General features: G+C 45.9%; 1 protein-coding gene across 1 annotated transcript in view; it reads right to left on the bottom strand.

Annotated features, from left to right (window-relative positions):
• Positions 1-2,107: 2,107 nt before the first annotated feature.
• The window catches only part of CLRN1 (clarin 1), a 47,354-nt gene continuing 26,496 nt past the window's right edge, over positions 2,108-22,965 (bottom strand). Inside the window, exons 2-3 of the mRNA XM_040431048.1 lie at positions 8,280-8,459; positions 2,108-2,551 (exon numbers count right to left, since the gene is read on the bottom strand). Coding sequence (XP_040286982.1) covers positions 2,286-2,551; positions 8,280-8,459 — 446 coding nt within the window. The 3' untranslated portion in view covers positions 2,108-2,285. The remainder of the gene's footprint in view (positions 2,552-8,279; positions 8,460-22,965) is intronic.

Raw genomic sequence — 22,965 nt, forward strand, 5'->3', positions numbered from 1 at the left:
CCCCACCTTGGGCATTTCTAGAATCTCCCAGAATAAAAGTTCATATTCTCACTTCTCCTAATAAATTCTTCACAAAAGGTATATTTGTCCTGTGCTCCCCATCCATTACCAACTGGTGTCAACAGTTTAGCATTGTCAAAACCGCTGAAAGATTGTCATTAAAGAGAATCCATCAGGTCTCCTGACATGTCGGAGTTACTTATTTTCTAGAAAGAATTGAAGAAGTTCCTGATTTGATGCTTCAGAAACTTTATTTTATGGGGAAGATAAATATGTATAAAAACAGATAAGTCAGGAGAACAGATAGATTCTCTTAGGGTCCATTCACACGTCCGTTTTTTCTTTCCTGATCTGTTCCGTTTTTTCAGGAACAGATCAGGACCAGATCTGGACCCATTCATTTTCAATGGGTCCTGGAAAAAATCGGACAGCACAATGTGTGCTGTCCGTTTCCGTTGTTCCGTTCCGCATGTCCGTTTAAATATAAAACATGTCCTATTCTTTTCCTGAAAAATCGGATCCTGGTACAATACAAAGTCAATGGATCCGCAAAAAACGGATGACATACGGATGTCATTCCATAGGTCATCCGTTTTATACGGAATCCGTTCCTGGAAATTACATTTTAATTTTTTATTTTTTTTTAAAGAAATCCAAACAACTTTATTTGCTTATTGAAATTTATACATGTTTCCGTTTTTTGCGGATCCGCAAAAAACGGATGACATACGGATGACATACGGAAACATTTTCAGGAACAACGGATCCGCAAAAAACGGACAGAAAATCGGATTATAGAAAAATACTGACGTGTGAATGTAGCCTTAGAAGGGTTTTCTGAGACTCTTTTTCATATCACCAGGCAGGGTGCTGGGGTTAAAAAGTAATAAAAAGAGAAAGAAAAAAGAAAAAAAGAAATGCACCATCTCTGTTCCCTAGGAAGTGTCATATGCCGTCTAAGTGCCAGATAATGAATGGCTTCAGTGGTGGTGGCAGTTACATGCCTGCACACGTCACCAAATACCAATGGTCGACTGGCAGAGGTGACGTATTTCTATGTCACACTTACAGTCCAGTGGGAAGCAGGACATGAGCTGGAGTGCCAGTGACAGGGGAGTCTTTTTTTTTTTAACCCCAGTACCTTGTCTGGCCATAGGAAAAAGGGGTCTTAGTCTTGGAGAAACCCTTTAAAGGGACACTGACAGGCGAAATCAGCATATATAGTTAGATATATCACATTACAGGTCTTATAGAGTCTTTTAAAAGCATATAACTATCCCCCCTGTCCACCTTATAAAGAGCGAAATATAAAGTTTTATACCCTGCTTCTGCGGTCAGCAATCTGCCCAAGGGGCGGCGTTTCATGTGAAAATGCGCCCAGCCAGCCTTCCCAACTGCCATTCTTAAGCCCCGCCCAGCTCATCATTATTCACTTCGCTGGGCGGGTCTAGAACTCTCCCCAGTCCCGATCCTGCGCCTGCGCAATTCAATCCTCCGGGCATCGTTCATGCCCAATCTTCTGCGCCTGCGCCCCGCCGTGCCGTCGGACGCACTATAATTAACCCCTTATATGATGTGAGTGAGCAGCGCTCTGAAGCGCTGCTCTGAACAGTGCATGGCTGAGGCTGCAGCTGCCTCAGTCATGCACTGTTCAGAGCAGCGCTTCAGAGCGCTGCTCACTCACATCATATAAGGGGTTAATTATAGTGCGTCCGACGGCACGGCGGGGCGCAGGCGCAGAAGATTGGGCATGAGCGATGCTGGGAGGATTGAATTGCGCAGGCGCAGGATCGGGACTGGGGAGAGTTCTAGCCCCGCCCAGCGAAGTGAATAATGATGAGCTGGGCGGGGCTTAAGAACGGCAGTTGGGAAGGCTGGCTGGGCGCATTTTCACATGAAACGCCGCCCCTTGGGCAGATTGCTGAACGGAGAAGCAGGTTATAAAACTTTATATTTCGCTCTTTATAAGGTGGACAGGGGGGATACTTATATGCTTTTAAAAGACTCTATAAGACCTGTAATGTGATATATCTAACTATATATGCTGATTTCGCCTGTCAGTGTCCCTTTAAATCATGTTCATATTAATGCAAAATTAGCATCTATGTCTGCTCTGCTTTATGCATTCCCTCTTAAAGAGCCTCTGCTATTGACAGCGTGTCATGGCAGGAGGGATCAGAAGGTTCTGATACTTTGAATTTTTCATTAGAATTTCTCCATAAATGTGCCGTGTAGATCGCAGGGTATTTTGCAACAGGCTCCTCGTGTCTTGTGCAGAACTAAGCTCAGTACATCAGATCAATTGCTCCAGAACTTGCATCAAGCTCCTTTGATTTTGAGAAAGGAAAATCAAAACCAGCTAATCGAATTAGAAAGATATTTGAAAAATGTACCAGAGTGCAAACCAGGACAATCCAAAATGAAGTCTCAAAGTGTTCCGTCTGAGTCTTAAATAAGAAACCTCCTTCTTTGTAATTAGCTATCTTCTCTGATAAATGATGCATCTTCACTTCAGAGGAGAAGAGGATTAGGACAAGACAGCCGCAGGAACCTGTAATACAAGAGCATATGTGTAGCAGTGCTAGTAGTCACACAGTAAAGGCTCATTCACACGACCGTTGCCGTATTGCGGCCAGAATACAGCGGATCTGCAATACACGGGTCACTGGCCATGTGCATTCCGCATCACGGATGCGGACCCATTCACTTGAATGGGTCCACAAATCCGAAGATGCGGTGCGGAACGGAAAAGAAGCACGAAACGGAACCCTACGGAAGCACTATGGAGTGCTTCCGTGGGTTCCGTTACATGCCTCCGCACCGCAAAAAGATAGAACTTGCTCTATCTTTTTGCAGAACGGATGGATCGCGGACCCCATTCAAGTGAACGGGGTCGTGATCCGCATGCGTCAATCCCACGGCCGGTGCCCGTGGATTGCGGACCACAGTTTGCGGTCCACAGCACAGGCACGGAGGGGCAACGGTCGTGTGAACAAGCCCTAAGTGTTAACATATTGTACCTGAACAATACTGATGTGTGAATGTATATACAGGTGCAATAAAAAGTAAGTGAACCCTTTGGAATTACATACCTGGACTACCTGCATTGATTGCTAATAAATGTGGTCCGACTGTTCTCTAAAGCGCCCTTTACACAGGTTGAGAATCCGCAAGATAATCGCTAACGAGTGCTCATAAAAATGCTCGTTAGCTATTATCTGGCGGTGTAAAGGTGCTGCCGATTACTCGATGTGCAGGCACCTAAATCGAAGATGTTCCCCCTGATGCTTAATTGACTGAGTTGTCCAGCCCTGACAATCTCACACCTGCGTGGCATCTCCAAGTAGTGGCACGAGCCCATAGACTCTGCTTATGCTTCAGAAAGTGTAGCAGAATGGCCAGTCGCTGCTCCAGTAGCAAAAGCAGAACTTTTGTGTTTGCACCACTTCTCAGACAAACGGCACAGGCACAAGGTTGTCCGGGCTGGCAAAGATGTCAATCAATCTACAGCGGGAGCATCGTCAGCTTTGGGCCTGCAACGGTGACTTCAGCATTGCAGCGACACACCTCAATAATTACAGGTACCTCATTCAGAGAAATACTTCTTCAGTTTTATTTATGGGTGACATCATTGATTTCAGTGTATTGTGACCTGCAGTGCCATTCCGTTAGCTTCATTTGCCAAAATGTGCTTACTTGTTCGCTTTAAAGGGAGTCTGTCACCAGGAAACTCACTGATAGACCAGACACAGTGTCTTGTAGGACTAGCTCAGCTGAATGTAATGATAACTTTCATTTAGTGATTTGCTGCCTTATTCTGCAGAATAAAGTACTTTTAATCCATATGCAAATGAGCAGTTAAGTGCACTGAGGGTGGACCCAAGCCTCTCTTTGAACCTGTGCCCCTCCTTCTTCCTCTGTCAGCCCCTCCCTCTCCTTAATTGACAGGTCCAGGTTCCTGCACAGTCATCTTGCCTACCCCTACAAGGCATTGTGCCTGGTCTACCTGTGAATTTCCTGGGGACAGATTTCCTTTAGGATGGGGATTCCCTTTTAAATGACTTCCAATTTGTATAGTAGAATGATAAAGATAAATTCCTAAAGGCATGTCAGGTAGAAGGTAAGGGTGCATTAGTAACAGATTTTCTGTATCTATATTCCATGTACGTATGAATAAGGCTACATTCACATGACCATATGAATGAGTACGCATCCGTTCTGTAATTTTGCGGAGCGGGTGCGGACCCAATTATTTCTATGGGGGCCGCCAAAGATGTGGGCAGCACACAGCGTGCTGTCCGCATCCGTTGCTCCGTGCCACAGCCCGCAAAAAAAATAGAACATGTCCTATTCTTGTCCACAATTACTCATGCATGTGAACATATTTTCTTTCCCTGTCCGTTCCGTTTTTCTAGCGGACCATATGCGGAACCATTTATTTAAATGGGTCCGCAAAAAAATAGGAACTTACTCCGTGTGCATTCCGTTTCTGTATGTCCGTACGTCCGCTCCGTAAAAAAACAGTTTGAGCCATTTTCATCTGAGATCCGTTTTTTTAAACAGAAAAAAAAGTACTGCATGCAGGACTTTTTTCCCGTATAAAAAAACAAAACGATCTCAGACGGAAATGGCTCAAATGGATGACAACTGATGCAACAGGGTCTGTTTTTTTCCCCTCTTCTTCTGACGGATCAGAAGAACGGAAAGCTAAACGGTGATGTGAACTCAGCCTAAGGCCTCATGCACACGACCATATGGCTTTTTCAGTATTTTGCAGTCCGGATGACATCCGTGTGCATTCCGTTTTTTGCGGAATGGAACAGCTGGCCCCTGATAGAACAGTACTATCCTTGTCCGTTATGCGGACAATAATAGGACATATGCTATCTTTGAACGGAATGCAAGGCATATGGAGTACCTTCCGTTTTTTTTGCTGATCTATTGAAATGAATTGTTCCGTATACGGTCCGTATACGGAACGCAAAAAACGGAATGTAAACGGAAAGAGGCCTAACTAAATGAATCTGTCTGTAAATATCTTTTCTCAATACTTGCACCTAAGGCGACTTTCACACTGCCGTTTCTGGGTCCTCCTGTGAGATCCGTTTCAAGGCTCTCACAAGCGACCCAAAATGGATCAGTTTAGCCCCAATGCATTCTGAATGGATAAGGATCCGTTCAGAATGCATCAGTTTGCCTCCGTTCAGCCTCCATTCCGCTCTGGAGGCGGACACCAAAACGCTGCAAGCAGCGTTTTGGTGTCCGCATGGCGATGCGGAGCCAAACGGATCCGTCCTGACTTACAATGAAAAGTCAATGGGGACGGATCCGTTTACATTGACACAATATGGTGCAATTGTAAACGGATCCGTCCCCCATTGACTTTCAATGTAAGTCAGGACGGATCCGTTTGACTTACACTTAGACTTAGATTTTTTTTTGGAGAGAATAATGCAGACGGATCCGTTCTGAACAGATACCAGCGTTTGCATTTATAGGTGCGGATCCGTCTGTGCAGATACCAGACGGATCCGCACCTAAACGCAGGTGTGAAAGTAGCCTAACTTAGGCTGGGTTCACACGAGCGTGTCCGGATTAGGTCCGGATGCGTCCCGGTGTGTTGCTGCAAACCTGCGCGAGTAGGAATGCAATTGCAGTCAGTTTTGACTGCGATTGCGTTCCGATGTTCAGTTTTTATCGCGCGGGTGCAATGTATTCTGCACGCGCGTGATAAAAAAACGACTGTGGTACCCAGACCCGAACTTCTTCACAGAAGTTCAGGTTTGGGTTAGTTGTAGTGTAGATTGTATTATTTTCCCTTATAACATGGTTATAAGGGAAAGTAATAGCATTCTGAATACAGAATGCTTAGTAAAATAGCGCTGGAGGGGTTAAAAAAATAAAAAAATTAACTCACCTTCTCCTCTTGTTCGCGAAGTTCCCGGTATGATGAGTTGTGGGCTAAAGGACCTTTGGTGACGTCAGATCACATGCTCCAATCACATGGTACATCACCACGGCTATTTTACTATGCATTCTGTATTCAGAATGCTATTATTTTCCCTTATAACCATGTTATAAGGGAAAATAATACAGTGAATAGACTGTCACCTAGCAACCATGCGTGAAAATCGCACCGCATCCGCACTTGCTTGCGGATGCTTGCGATTTTCACGCAACCCCATTCACTTCTATGGGGCTTGCGTTGCGTGAAAAACGCAGAATATAGAGCATGCTGCGATTTTCACGCAACGCACAAGTGATGCGTGAAAATCATCGCTCATCTGAACAGCCCCATAGAAATGAATGGGTCCGGATTCAGTGCGGGTGCAATGCGTTCACCTACCGCATTGCACCCGCGCGGAAATCTCGCCCGTGTGAACGCAGCCTTAAGGGAATTGTGAATTAACTCTGTATAAGGCTCCTTTCACATGAGCGAGTTTTCCGCGCGGGTGCAATGCGTGAGCTGAACGCATAGCACCCGCACTGAATCCTAACCCATTCATTTCAATGGGTCTCTGTACATGAGCGTTGTTTTTCACGCATCACTTGTGCGTTGTTCTATATTCTGCGTCTTTTTTTCACGCAGCCCTGGCCCCATAGAAGTGAATGGGGCTGTGTGAAAAACGCATTGCATCCGCAAGCAAGTGCGGGTGCGATGCTTTTTTAACTGTTGGTTGCTAGGAGATGTTGTTTGTAAACCTTCAGTTTTTTATCACGCGCGTGAAAAGCACATCAAAGCGCATTGCACCCGCAAGGAAAAAAGTGAACAACTGAACGCATTCGCAGACAAAACTGACTGAACTTACTTGCAAAATGGTGCGAGTTTCATTGAATGCATCCTGAACGCATTCGGACCTAATCCGTCACGCTCGTGTGAAAGAGGCCTAAGGCCCCTTTCACACGGGCGAGTATTCCGCGCGCGGATGCGATGCGTGAGTTGAACGCATTGCACCCGCACTGAATACCGACCCATTCACTTCTATGGGGCTGTTCACATGAGCGGTGATTTTCACACATCACTTGTGCGTTGCATGAAAATCGCAGCATGCTCTATTTTGTGCGTTTTTCACGCAACGCAGGCCCCATAGAAGTGAATGGGGTTGCGTGAAAATCGCAAGCATCCGCAAGCAGTTGCGGATGCGGTGCGATTTTCACGCACGGTTGCTAGGAGACGATCGGGATGCAGACCCGATCATTATTATTTTCCCTTATAACATGGTTATAAGGGAAAATAATAGCATTCTGAATACAGAATGCGTAGTAAACTAGCGCTGGAGGGGTTAAAAAAAATAAATAAATTTTTTAACTCACCTTATCCACTTGTTCGCGCAGCCAGGCATCTGTTCTGTCTTTAACTGTGAGCAATAGGACCTTTGATGACGTCACTACGCTCATCACATGATCCATCACCATGGTGATGGATCATGTGATGAACGCAGTGACATCATCAAAGGTCCTATTGCTCACAGTTAAAGACAGAACAGATGCCGGGCTGCGCGAACAAGTGGATTAAAGTGAGTTAAATTTTTTTTTATTTTTTTTTAACCCCTCCAGCGCTAGTTTACTATGCATTCTGTATTCAGAATGCTATTATTTTCCCTTATAACCATGTTATAAGGGAAAATAATACAATCTACAGAACACCGATCCCAAGCCCGAACTTCTGTGAAGAATTTCGGGTAAGGGTACCAAACATGCGTGATTTTTCTCACGCGAGTGCAAAACGCATTACAATGTTTTGCACTCTCTCGGAAAAATCGCGGGTGTTCCCGTAACGCACCCGCACCTTTTCCCGCAACGCCCGTCTGAAAGAGGCCTAAAGGTCCATTCAGACATCCGCAAATGTTTTGTGGTCTTCAAATTGCGCATACGCAAAACACGGATACAGGCCGTGTACGTTACGCATTTTGCGGACCGCACATGGCCGGCCCTGTGATAGAAATGCCTATTCTATATAGACTGCGGGCAGGAAAAGGACATGCTATATCTTTTTTGCAGGGCTGCAGAATGGAACTACGGATGCGGACAGCACACGTTGTGCTGTCCGCATCTTTTGCGGCCCCTTTGAAATGAATGGGTCTGCGCCCGTTCTGTAAAATTGCAGATGTCTGAATGGACCCTAAATTGGAATTATCTAACCAATACCGCATATAAACTGTAATATTTATCCGGTAGGACACACCTTAACCATACCCCTGAATTCTGGTATATTGTAGGTCTATAGTCTATGTGCTCTCTTGACAGCTGGAACATACAAGAGCAGATGAATTACTTACATGAAATGAAACACCAGAGGTATAGTCCCACTGGACCATGTAGAGTTTCATATGGTTTTCCGAAGGCGTTGAACATGAAGAAGCCAGTCCCCACCAGAGCAAAGACGATCAGTGCCGTAGTGAATATAACCACGCTGACATGCACGCTGGCAGGAATAACATTCAGCATGTCTGGAAAAACTAAGAAAGAAAAATACATGTGACGTGTTACTTGGAAAGACAAATATGTTATTACTTCTATATGTGGAGATTATGCATATCTGTTCAAGACACATCACAATTATAGATGTCAGAAGGGGCGTAACTATACGGGTGCAGACGCTGCGGATGTACCCGGGCCCATGAGATCTCTTTTCCCTATATGAGGAGACCAGTACTATAGATCAGGCTCATTCACATGTCCATGTCCATTTGACATCAATGAAAAAATCTATCCATGTTTCATCTGTGAATCTGTGTGTCCATTTTTTGCTCTCCATGTTTCATCCGAATTCCACGGACACTGCTCAGCTGAAAATTTATTTCCAGAGCATCTCCTACGAGTGGTCAGTGAAGAACAAATCATACATGGATGCCATCCGTGTTGTGTCAGTGATTTTTCACTGACCCCTAGACTTCAATAGGTGTGTTTGTTCCGCATCACAGTGGTCTCCATAATTTTACCTCTGATCTGCGGTCAGTAATAAAATGCTGCAATGTGAGCAGACACAGTAAAATCAATGAGCATGTGTGCTGTCCATGGAACATTTGGACAGCACGTGTTAGTGAAAATGTGAATGTGAATAAGGCCTAAAACATGCTTGCTGGGGGCCCTGTTATTGAAGCCCTGGAGCTACAGATACACTTCTGGATGTCAGTGAATGGACACCTCCAAGAACAACAAAATCATTATTGGAAATCAGATTGTGGAACCATTTCACCCTAGAAAAATTAGATGAAAAGTATATAGAAACATAGAAACATGGAATGTGTCGGCAGATAAGAACCATTTGGCCCATCTAGTCTGCCCAATATATCTGAATACTATGAATAGCCCCTGGCCCTATCTTATATGAAGGATAGCCTTATGCCTATCCCATGCATGCTTAAACTCCTTCACTGTATTTGCAGCTACCACTTCTGCAGGAAGGCTATTCCATGCATCCACTACTCTCTCAGTAAAGTAATACCTCCGGATATTACTTTTAAACCTTTGCCCCTCTAATTTAAAACCATGTCCTCTTGTAGCAGTTTTTCTTCTTTTAAATATTCTCTCCTCTTTTACCTTGTTGATTCCCTTTATGTATTTAAAAGTTTCTATCATATCTCCTCTGTCTCGTCTTTCTTCCAAGGTATCCATGTTAAGGTCCTTTAATCTTTCCTGGTAAGTTTTATCCTGCAATCCATGTACTAGTTTAGTAGCTCTTCTCTGAACTCTCTCCAAAGTATCAATATCCTTCTGGAGATATGGTCTCCAGTACTGCGCACAATACTCCAAATGAGGTCTCACTAGTGCTGTGTAGAGCGGCATGAGCACCTCCCTCTTTCTACTGGTAATGCCTCTCCCTATACACCCAAGCATTCTGCTAGCATTTCCTGCTGCTCTGTGACATTGTCTGCCTACCTTTAAGTCTTCTGAAATAATGACCCCTAAATCCCTTTCCTCAGATACTGAGGTTAGGACTGTATCACTGATTTTATATTCTGCTCTTGGGTTTTTACGCCCCAGTTGCATTATCTTGCACTTATCAACATTACATTTTAGTTGACAGATTTTTGACCATTCCTCTAGTTTTCCTAAATCCGTTTCCATTTGGTGTATTCCTCCAGGAACATCAACCCTGTTACAAATCTTTGTGTCATCAGCAAAAAGACACACCTTACCATCGTGGCCTTCTACAATTTCGCTGATAAAGATATTAAACAATATGGCTCCCAGAACAGATCCCTGAGGTACCCCACTGGTAACAAGACCATGGTCTGAATATACTCCATGACTACAACCCTCTGTTGTCTCCCCCCCTATCATTGGTGGCAGCGGAGAGTACCGATTGGAGTCACAGCTGGGGCTCGATCGGTAACCATGGCAACCAGGACGCTACTGCAGCAATTTTTAGAAGCATTATACTTACCTGCGAGCTGCGGTCTGTGACCGGCCGGGCGCTCCTCCTACTGATAAGTGAAAGGTCTGTGCGGCGCATTGCTTATAGCACAGACCTGTCACTTACCAGTAGGAGGAGCGCCCAGCCGGTCACAGACATCGCAGCTCACAGGTAAGTATAATGCTTCTAAAAATTGCTAAATAACTATGGCAACCAGGACTGCAGTGGCGTCCTGGTTGCCATGGTTAACGATCGGAGCCCCAGCGATTAAACTGGGACTCCGATCGGTACTCTCCGCTGCCACCAATGATAGGGGGGGAGATTTTAATTAGGAGGGGGAGGGAAGGGGGGGCCCACTGGCCACCAATGAATCTACAGAACTACAGGGGAGGGAGGGGGGGCCGGCCGCACTGGCCACCAATGTGTTAACTACAGGGGAGGGAGGGGGGGGCCGGCCGCACTGGCCACCAATGTGTTAACTACAGGGGAGGGAGGGGGGGCCGGCCGCACTGGCCACCAATAAGTTAAAAACAGGGGGGGAGGGAGGGGGGCCGGCCGCACTGGCCACCAATGAGTTAAAAACAGGGGGGAGGGAGGGGGGGCCGGCCGCACTGGCCACCAATGAGTTAAAAACAGGGGGGGGGCGGCCGCCCTGGCCACCAATGAGTTAAATATAGGGGAGGGAGGGGGGGCCGGCCGCACTGGCCACCAATGAGTTAAATACAGGGGAGGGAGGGGGCCGCACTGGCCACCAATGAGTTAAATACAGGGGGGGCAGTCATGTACACAGTTCTTTTAGTATATTCTAACTTGAAGCGTCCCCATCACCATGGGAACGCCTCTGTGTTAGTGAAAATGGGAATGTGAATAAGGCCTAAAGCATGCTTAGTGGTGGCCCTGTTATTGAAGCCCTTGAGCTACAGTTACACTTCTGGATGTCAGTAAATGGACACCTCCAAGAACAACAAAATCATTGGAAATCAGACTATGGGACCATTTCACCCTAGAAAGATTTGATGAAAGGTTTAGTCCCCATGCAGCATACCCATAAACAATTTACTATTATTTACTGTACCACAGGTTTTTCATGCATTCTTTGTTTTCTAGAAGTAAAACGTGTTTTCAGAGCATTTCACATACAATTACCATGCAGACAAAAGACACACCAAAAAAATGTTAAGGCGCTGTTAACATTCTGTATTTTCCTTCCATTAGGGTTGTTGGGTGTATTCCCTAATGTATACTTCCTATGGACGGCTGAGATATATACCACTGTATAGGCAGCATACTCCATCCATTGACTCCCATTCTAAAAAAAAAATGTATACTATGCAGTATACAGTTATTTCCTGTAAGTGTAGAAATTATTTAAACGGGTTGCCCGGGGGTTGGGATGGGGAAGGGGAGGGGGAATAATTTAAAAACAGCTCAGAGTGGTATAAAAATAAGTGATCTTCACCCTCAAAGATCCCTGCTGCTTCTGCCCTGATGCCTACTGGGTTCCCGCTGGTCTCTGCTTCCTGCTCTGCTCTTGACACACAGGAAATGTCTGTACATACTGCTCAGCCAATCACTGGCTGGGACAGCTCATCCTGGACACAGATCAGTTATTTTTGACTGGAGAAAAAAATACTGCATGCAAAAATAACTGATCTCTAACGGAAGTGACAAAAACTGATGCAAACTGAACATAACTGATGCTCAAAATATCAGACACATTTTTCTTCTATTCTGACAGAAAGCTAAACGGTCATGTGAACCCAACATAAGGGCTCATTCACACGGCCGTAGTCTTAGGCCTCTTGCACACAAACCTTTTTTTTTCCCCGTTTATGTTCCGTTTTTTGCATTCCGTATACGGACCGTATATGGAACCATTCATTTCAATGGATCCGCAAAAAATAAACAGAAGGTACTCCGTGTATATTTTCCATTTCCGTATTTCCGTTTTTACGTTCTAAGATAGAATGCGGAATGGAACCATGGACAACGGACGCGGAAAACAAACTGTTGACTATCCACATTTTTTAACAGCTCCATAGAAATGAATGCCTCCGCATCCTATCCACAAAAAAAATGGAATGGACGCGGAAACAAAATACGTTTGTGTGCATGTAGCCTTAGGGCTCATGCACACGACCGTATGCCCTCCTAGACATACGGTCCGTGAGCGGGCCATATGTCCCAGAGCGGCATACATCGTGCTCACGGGAGCACACAGCAGCATAGGTTACTATGATGCTGTGCGCATCGGGCCGCCCGCGGAGCTATTGTCCTGCACTCATAATATAATATGAGTGCAGGACAATAGCCCCGTGGGTGGCCCGATGCGCACAGCATCATAGTAACCTTTGACACTGTGCGCTCCTGTGCGCACGATGTATGCCGCTCCGGGACATATGTCTAGGAGGGCATACGGTCGTGTGCATGAGCCCTTAGTCTGCAAATCGCGGGTCTGCAAAACACAGATGTTGGGTGAGAGCCTGCTGCCATTTTTTTTCACTCCCTCACAAATGTCCTATCCTTCTCCACAAAACTGACAAGAGTAGGACATGTTCATTTTTTTTTAGGGGCTGTGGAATGGACATGTGGAAGTGGACAGCACACGGTGTGCTGTCCACGTCTTTTACGGCCCTATTTAGATGAATGGGGTCCGCATCTGATCCGCAAAAAATGCAGATCGGACGTGGACCACAACCACGGTTGTGTGCATGAGGCCTAAGGCCTCTTTCACACGAACGATATGGATTGGCTCAGGACGCGTTCGGGGTGCATTCAATGAAACAAGTTCAGTCAGTTTTGTCCGCGATTGGGTTCTTTCAGCACAAGTGCAATCCGTTTTGATGCGTTTTTCAAGCACGTTAAAAAGAACTGAAGGTTTACAAACAACATGTCCTAGCAACCACCATCAGTGAAAAACGCATTGCAGCCGTACTGCATCTAGATGCAATGCGTTTTTCACTTCTACGGGACCAGGGCTACCTGAAAAACGCAGAATATAGAACATGCTGTGATTCTCACGCAATGCAGAACTGATGCGTAAAAAAAAAAAAAGCTCATGTACACAGACCCATTGAAATGAATGGGTCAGGATTCAGTGCGGGTGCTAATGCGTTCACTTCACGTATCACACCCACGCGGGAAAACTCGCTCGTGTGAAAGAGGCCTAAGTGTGAGAAACACTTCTAAATCCACCCTAATACTGTATGTTACTTTTTCATATTACCCTACTAGCAGATATCTCTGCCTGTTAGTGTGCAGTACTCAGCTGCTTGGTGCAGGATTGCAAATTGGAGTCCTTTATTTATGTGGTCCAATGTGACATTTTATTGGCAGGTCAGCAAACACATCATAAAAATTTTACATTCGACTTCAATATTCAACTAGGAAAAAAATATAGGCACCAGAGAAAATAATGAATGATTCTCTTATGTGTGCGGATGTCAATGACCTTTGTGAAAATAAGCCGATGACCCAGAAATTGATGGGAATTGGCAGGAGGAGACGAGGCAGATGGGTTTTCCCACAACAATCAAGCTTACAGGACAAGCAAATTCCTGTATAATTAAAAGAGATAGATTGGTTAGCAGGGGAAATGTCTCTCCGCTCTGGAATTATGCTGTGCAGCCTCAGTGTACTATATGGAAATGTATCTGTACAATGCAGCATAAATAGACAGCATATAGTATACGTCTACAATACAAATCAAGGCATCATTCACAACTGTCGCTCATCTAGTTACAAGATGTCCAACAAATATCTTCCTCCGCATGTGTACCATGAAATATAAAGTGACTCTCCACAGCTTAGCAACAAGGAGGCAAGTCTCTGACATTAACCCCTTAAAGACCGGGCACATTTTTTTTCTGTGCTTTCGTTTTTTTTCCTTTTTGCATTCCAAGAGCATTATGAAGGCTTATATTTTGCAGGGCAAGTTGCATTTTTTTTAAAGCACCCTTTAGTTTATTATTGCTTGTATTGGAAAATAGAAAAAAAAAATCCTTGTGGCATAATAGAAAAAAACAAAAAAACATATTCGCTGTGCTTTTTACATTTGCAACATGACCAGAAAATAGGAGTTCACTGTGCACAATGAATATTTTTATATTTAAAAAGTTTGGACATTTGTATAAGCAGAGACACCAATGATGTTTTAATACATTTGCTTTTACTTTTTTTTTTATTGTACTTTTTAATGGGGTTTGAATATGCAAGCTTGTGAACGCTTGCATCCATACACTGTTGCAGTCAAATTTTTACTGGCTTCACAAAACCCCAGGCTAGCATACCAACCGATCATAGCCGCACAATATCACAGGCCAGCATGTGTCTGCTGTAGTTTATACAGTCGGCACCTGCCATATACGGTGTGGGCTTAACTTGTGAACCCACTCAATATGTCCCCCTAAAGGGATTTTCCAGGATAACTATGTTTTTAACAGATACACTGATGAGCAAAAGGGTAACAGTGTTTTAAGATTTCGATTTTCAGGCTCTCTATCTCACCATCCACTACAGCTTTGAATGTGAGACAATCATCTTGGCTATCTCATACATAAACTGGACTTGCAACTATTTAGCATATGATTAGTTATGCATATCTTGTCATGTAACTGCATTGTTACAGTTTTGCTCCTGGTGTTGGAACAATCTTTTTCTTCTTGTATACTACAAATTACAACCTGTTCTCACATTCCCTAATAGCTCACTCAGCTCCCAATGTCACTGGTTCGAATCCAGGAGCAGTCACAAAGAAGATTTCCCATAAAAAAGAGAAACAGCCTATGGACCACAGCCCTTAATTGGAAATAGGGGCAATAAAGATAAAATAAATACTTTATAAAATTACAGCCATGGCCGCTTCTGTCATGAGGCAAGAAGAGAATCTTACAAGCTATGGAGGAAGGACACAGTAGGTGAAGGTCATGGCGGTATGGCAGCAGCAGGGTCATTGGTTGTAGGCTTGTCAGAAGAGGTGGGTTTTCAGGTTTCTTTTGAATGATTCCACTGCAGGTGAGAGTCTGATATGTTGGGGTAGAGAATTTCAGAGTATGGGGGTTGCACAGAAGAAATCTTGGAGGAGATTGTGGGAAGAGGTGAGGAGAGGACAGGTCATAAGAGGAAAAGAAAGTCTTGTGAGGATCGGAGATTACGTGTGGGCATATCGGGAAAGTAGCTCAGATATTTATGCAGGGGACAGGTTGTGGATGGCCTTACATGTATTTTTTAGTATTTTGAACTGAATTCACTGGGCAATGGGGAGCCAGTGAAGGGACTGGCAGAGGAGTAATGGGGTGAGAGGTGGATTAGACAAACAGCAGAGTTTAGGATAAACTGGAGAGGTGTGAGGGTGCTAGATGGAAGGCCACATAGGAGGATGTTACAGTAGTCTAGGCGGTAAATGATGAGGGCATATACAAGCATTTTGCAGACTCCTGGTTGAGGAATGCGCAGATGTGGGAGATATTTTTGAGTTAGAGGTTGCAGGTGGTAGAGCTTGGATGTGCGGTTTGAAGTACAGGGCAAAATCCAAAGTTACTCCAAGGCAGCAGACTTGGTTGACCGGGGAGAGTGTGTAGCCATTAATTGTGATAGATTTATTGGAGGGGGTTGAGCGAGATGGGGGGGGGGGGGGGGGGGGAAAGATGATAGATTCTGTTTTAACCATGTTAAGTTTTAGAAAGCGAAAGGAGAAGAACGAGGTTATAGAAGATATGCATTGTGGGATTTTGAATACTAAGGTGGTGATGTCTGGACAAGAGAGGTACATTTGTAGATTGTAGGTGTAGATTGAGAAGAGTGGGTCAGAGCCTTGTGGAACACCAACAGAGAGGGAATGAGATGAGGAGGTGGTATGAGAGTGGGAGACACTAAATCTCCAGTCAGTGAGGTATGATGTGATCCAGCAGAGGGCCAGGTCCGTGATGCTAAGAGATGAGAGAGTTTGTAATAGAAGGAAGTGGTCGACGGTGTCAAAGGCAGAGGACAGGTCAAAGAGGGGGAGGACAGAGTAATTTTTTGGGCTTTGGCTGTCAGCAGGTCGTTGGTGACTTTGGTAAGGGCAGTTTCAGTTGAGTGGTGGGGTCGGAAACCAGATTGTAGCCGGTCAAAGAGGGAGCAGGAAGAGAGCTGAGAGGACAATTCAGAGTGCTCAAGTACCTTTGAGGCATATTAGAGAAGTGATATGGGGCGATAACTGGACAAAGAAGATGGGTCAAGGAAAGTTTTTTGAGTGTGTAATGGTAGCATGTTTAAAACCAGAGGGGAAGTCACCTGTGGATATATCGATAGGTTGAAGAGATAGTTTAGGGCTGGGATAAACACTGTGGTGAGGTTGGGGATGAGGTAGAATGGGATTGGGTCAAGTGCACAGGTGGTGAGATGTGATCTGGAGAGTAGGATGGAAAGTTTTTCTTCTGTAATGGTGGAGAAGCAAGTTTTGGGAGAAGAGGACTGAGTAGTGGTGTAGAGGGTAGTAAGGTGAGTTAGAAAGTTTAGATAGGAAGCAGAGGTAGGTAAAGATCAGATCCAGAGTGTGACCATCTCTGTGGGTGGGAGTGGAGGACCACTGCGAGAGGCCAAAGGAGGAAGAGAGTGCTAGAAGCTTAGAGACGGCTGAGTGGCAAGTGTCAATGGGGATGTTGAAGTCACCCATGATGATAGTGGGGATGTCAGTAGAAAGAAAGTGTAGGAGCCAGGTGTTGAAGTGGTCAAGGAAAATGGTGGCTGGGCCAGGGGGGTGGTAAATGACAGATACTTGGAGGTTTGAAGGAGAGTAGATGCGAACAAAGTGTACTTAAAATGAAGGGAGTGTAATGGAGGGTGGCAGTGGAGTGGGGCTATAGCAGCAGTTGTCTGATAGGAAAAGACCAACTCCTCCACCTTGTTTGCTGCCGGGGCGGGTGGTGTGAGTGAAATGAAATCCGCTATAAGAGAGTGCAGAAGGGGAGGCAGTGTCAGAGGGTGTCAGCCATGTTTCTGTTAGACCCAGAAAGGAAAGTTTGTGAGAGATGAAGAGGTCATGAATGTAGGAGAGTTTGTTGCAGACAGAGTGAGCATTCCATAATGCTCCTGCAACAGGGACCAAGGGAGCCGGGGTCAGGGGAATGTTTTTTTTATGTTTAAGGTGTTGCAGAAATTTGTAGAAGGATATAGGTAGTGGAAGGTAGATATGAAAGTGGGGATTTGCTGAGGGGGGCCTGGATTTTGAGAGATATCGCCAGCAATAAGGAGAAGCAGAGAAATTGTTGGTAGGTGGGAGTAGGAGAGGACATGAGGAGTCTGTGAGTGTTTGGGAAGGAAGTGTTTTATGTTGCCAAACAGGTTTGTGCAAGCCGTCAGATGAGAAAGTATCATGGAGGGAGAGATAAATACTTCCTTGCTGGGGTAAGGGATGCAGGGGTATTTCAGTAGGATTTGGGAAAGTGGGAAAAGTACAATGAACAATTGAAACACTGTTTGCATTAACTATTTCTGTAGTTCCCTTTAGTTCCCTTCTGGTTCAGTTATAATTCAATTATAATTCAATATTAAATCTGTCATGTGCTCCCCACCCCCCATGGCTACCCTCAACTGATTCGGAGACTGAATTTCTAATTCCCTTCATGACATGTCCAGCCATCTACAGAAATGGGAAATGTAATGTGTGTACATGTGTCTATTATGTGTGTCACGTGTATGAATGTGTATGTATATACCTGTAATAACTATGTCCTGTGTATATTTGTGGTATAGGCTGAGGTGTACATGACGTGGAGTTGGGAGGGATGCCTACCAGCCCTCCATGATCTAACTGGCAGAACTGTGCCCGGAGCCAGCGCGGGGTAGGCCTGAATATGTGGGCCACCCAGGAGAGTGAAAAGAAAGAAAGAAGGGTCGGGAGGGTGGGGCACGAAGCGACCGTCCTCAGGGTGAGGCCGCTAGGGATTTATATAGAGGGCAGCCCCACCCACAAATCCAGGCTGTAACCAGCCTTACTATTTGTAGTATAGGCTGAGGTGTACATGACGTGGAGTTGGGAGGGATGCCTACCAGCCCTCCATGATCTAAGTGGCTGAACTGTGCCCGGAGCCAGCGCGGGGTAGGCCTGAATATGTGGGCAAAAAGACTACCCACACTGCTAGGTGTGAAATATTTATTTGAAACCGAACAGGACAAGTCACAATGCCAACGAACAAAAAGCCCTGGAAATCTCGACCTGCGGGTTGGGAATAAACCTAGCAAAGCACGAGGACCTCCAGCGCCCCATCTTCCGGATAACATGTGCGGGCACCTGGTGCTTGGAGGCCGAGGAGGCGGCTCCTATGCGGAATGAGTGCCCTGAAATTGTATCTGGATTATACCCCAAACCTGCTGCTAACGTGCGAATGTGAGAAATGAACTGAGCCGCGGTGAGAGGCCTACCCTGGAGGGGAAGGAGCGGGTCCTCTGGAGAAAGAGGAAGGAGAAACTCGGCAAGGTTTCCCAGCACCTTGACAGGACACCAACTGTTTGACGTGGGGAAGAACTTGATCTCGACGGTAGGACCTACTTGACTAGTTTTGGAAGATGGGAGAAATAAAGAAAATCGGCCACCCTGCCGAACGAGATGGCGTTTAAGGAGGGTGGAGCGCGTTATAGCACTACAAGTAAATTCCCCCGGCCTTAGGAACCCATAAAACCCAAGATATATTGCAGCCTTGATGATGAGGCTTGCTGGGTGCCCAAAGGGGGAACCATCTAGAGCTAGGGACAAACCCCGAAATAACTCACCAGAAATGGCTGTCTGCGCGCCACTGGGCTTGCACAGTTTTTTTGTATGCCCCTAAGGGTGGCCCTGACAGCTTGGTTGGACATGATGGATAGGCAGGAAGGATCATCAAGTAATCTGTGATGCTGAATCCCTGCTAAATACCCCTTAATAGTGTTATATGACAGGTGCAAGTGGAAATGTCAGTGGGAGATGAACGCCATGAGAAAGGTAACATCGTCTTGGCCGTTCTGCGGGTGACTGAGCATAAAGCGCCGGAACGCCTCGTATCCCGTAAGATAGTTCCTGGAGGTGTTCTTAACTAAAGATCCTTGTACCAATTTCTTCGCGGATGCCACCAGCTGCCCTAGTCCATGGTCAGGAGGCTGAAAGGGGGAACGGGCTTACCCACCGGGTCTGCGTCTGGCATTGCCTGGAAGAAGATGGTGAAGTTAAAACGGGACAAGGCGTCAGCCGCCACGTTCTCAGCCCCTGCAATGTGGGAAGGGAAGATATGGAAGTTGTGCCGAAGAGAAAGCCAAACCAACCTGCGAAGGAGGGACATAATCCTTGGTGATTTGGCCCTGCCATTGGAGAGCACCTCCACCAAAACTAGACTATCCGTAACAAACACTACGGGTTTATTGGCCCAGAGGGGGCCCCAAACCTGGCCGGCTGCCACCAGAGGATACAGTTCCAGGAGAGGGGAAGATTTGAGGGACTCGTTATCAAGGAAGAATTCCACCGGCCAATCGCCAACCAGCCAGTGCGGATGAAAGATGGCCGCAAGAGCTTGGTTGTCAAGATGGACGGAGGAATCTTGGTCTTGAGCCGAGGGGGGAAGATTGAGGAGCCTAGACATGAAGGATCTACCCTGGGGCATAATCCGGGAGGCAAAATTTAAAGAACCCAGGAGGAACTGCAACTCCAGTTTGGTAAGAACCCTGGATGAAGCAGCGGCGGAGACTGCAGTCCTGATCCTGGATAACTTCGCCTCCGGCAGGCTTGCCTCCATGTGGACGGTATCTAACACGATACCTAGGAAGGTGACCCTTGTGCTAGGGCCCTCAGTCTTGGAGGTAGCGACTGGGACCTGGAGACTGGAAAACAGCTGGAGCAGGATGTCCAGCCCGGAGTAATCACCCCGGGGGCTTTGGATGATTAAGTAGTGGTCAAGATAGTGAATGACCATATCCAAACCCCCGTGATGACCCAAGATCCAGTGCAGGGCTCCCGCGAACTGGTCGAACAACCAAGGGCTGCTCTTGGAGCCAAAGGTGAGTCTATTGGCGAAATAATACCTATGAGCCCACTTGATGCCATAAAATCTCCAGAGTTGAGGTGCAATGGGAAGTAGGGCCCCTCTCCCTGACTTAGGGGTTCACTTACTTCAGCAAATGGCATTTATCATATATAGAAAGTTAATACAAGACACTTACAAATGTATTGTAGCCATATTACCTCTTCTGATAGCTGGATTCATTTCACCATCACATTATACACGGTTTCCATGGTTACCACCACCCTGCGATCAATCAGTGGTGGTCGTAGTTGTATACAACAGTGGAAAAGGTGACAGCCTATGTGTGCTCCCACAGTCCCAGCAACCCAAAAAGTTGGCGCTTTTCGGTATAGTGTGCAAGCATGACCAACACTGCTGGATTGCAGGGTGGTCGTAACCATGGATACAGGCTGTGTAGAATGTGATGGAAGAATTGATGCAGCCATCAAAGAAAGCAATATGAATAATTACAATACATTAGTAAGTGCCATGTAGTAACTTCCTCTACATGATAAATGTTATTTGCTGATGTGAGACAACCCATAGGACAGGGCCTATTTTAATTTTAGCATTTTAGATTTTTCCTCCACACTGTGACAGTGTAGTTCACTGTGACACAGGATTCCATCTAGGCTGCTATGGCCTACGTGTAGTTGTGGCAGCCTGTGTGTAAACTGCTCCTAGTGTGTGCTTGCTCCCCTCCCTGTTGTCTCGGTTCTGGTAGTGTCACAGTGTGGTCACTGTGACACGGGTTGTTTGTGCTCTGGCGTAGTGGCTGCAGTGGATCTCCGTGTATCCTGGTTGCCAGGGGCAACGTCCAGTACTTAAGCCTGTGTGTTCACTTCTGTGATCATGCAGACCCCCTCCCTGTTTGGTTCTGATGGGGCTAATGGTCTGGGTGTGGTCACGAGGTGCTCTATATATACCTGTGTGCCGGGGATTAGGGGCAGTCTGTCTCCAGCCTTGCTGGGTGCAGGAGCCATGCAACTCACCTGGGTGATGCTATCTGCCCTGTTTGTGTCGCCACATAATATGTCATCGAGGTCACCGGGGTCCGGGTCTTCCTGCCTTGCCTGGTTATCTGAGTCGTGTCTGTGTACTAGGTCTCCTAGCCTAGTTCTATGTCTTCTTAGTTTTGTTCTGTTTCTGGTCTGCGGCTTCCATGTGTCTTCCTGCATGGAGTCTAGATATTTGCTTCTGTTCCTGTCTGATTTTTCTGGCCCTTGTGTGCAGCTCTATCTGTTCTCCCATGGGACTGAGTGCTGGTGCTTTTCCAGCATTTTCTGCAGATAAGTGGCCAAGTGCACCAGGACAGTCCTGGGGGTGCAACCAGTGAGCCTCGGGTAAGTTCATCCCTACCATCTGGGGCTCTGTGAAGAACGGTCTCACTGTGTCTCTGCCCTCTGGGTCTTGCCCCAAGTAAAACCTGTGCACTTGGTCCAGTGGTATTCCTTGCCACTAATCCCTTACCTGCTGTTCCAGTTTCTGCTTACTGTCATGTCTCTGCTTGCCTGTGTGTTTGCTTAGTAATGTTCTAGCAGTGGTGGTTCCTCGTTACAACATGACACGCGCATTCTAATAACCATGACCATTTTATTTCTCCGTTCATTTGACTACCACCTAGGTTTTTGGGTGTTTGACATCATGGAGTTCACTGTGCACTAAAAATGACCTGAAGTCCTTATTCTGCAGCTCAATACAAATGCTAAGTAAGTGAATGCATGGACACACATGCTTGGTTGATAGCGAGCGAGGCTGCATTTGATAGATGCCTTCCTGTGTCCTACCAGATCTTGCCATTTGGAGACCAACGTGGTAAACAAAAAGGAGAAGCTCCTTTCCCAGCTTAACTATAACATCACTGCTACCAGGAGAAAGAAGGACTTAACATCATCACAAAGACACAAGGTAAGTGAATGCATGGACACACATGCTTGGTTGATAGCGAGCGAGGCTGCATTTGATAGATGCCTTCCTGTGTCCTACCAGATCTTGCCATTTGGAGGCCAACGTGGTCAACAAAAAGGAGAAGCTCCTTTCCCAGCTTAACTATAACATCACTGCTACCAGGAGAAAGACACAAGGTAAGTGAATGCATGGACACACATGCCACCCTGACCATGATCTTGTCATGTGTATGCAGTGTCCCACTCAAGTAACCGTGGGCCCCGCAAACGTGATTTTATCATGTATTAATGTCATGTGATATGCCTGTATTTTGTATTTTATCTCCTGTCATATTCTCCATGTCACAATGTGATTTTTCATGCAAATATCCTTTAGACAGGCCTAGTCAGGGTGCACTACACTCGATTCTCCACAGGATGGAGCAGTGTCAGTGTGTATAAATAGCTTAGCTCAGACCTAAGTTAGGCTGTGCAGTGCAGTGCAGTCATGTGCCGCGTGTGCTGTTCTGTGCAGTGCTGTGCAGAGCAGTTCAGTTCATGGTTTAGGTGAATCCAGACCAGTGCAGAAGAGCTCAGGTAAATCCAAGTGAGAGTTCAGTTCAATGCAGTTCTCTCATGTGCCTACAAGAAAGCAACAGCCATGTAGCTGAATATCTGGAGGGAGGCATATTCCTAGCCTCTCTAGTCT

Source organism: Bufo bufo, chromosome 4 (genome assembly GCF_905171765.1).
Source record: "Bufo bufo chromosome 4, aBufBuf1.1, whole genome shotgun sequence".
In the NCBI taxonomy this organism is placed as follows: domain Eukaryota; kingdom Metazoa; phylum Chordata; class Amphibia; order Anura; family Bufonidae; genus Bufo; species Bufo bufo.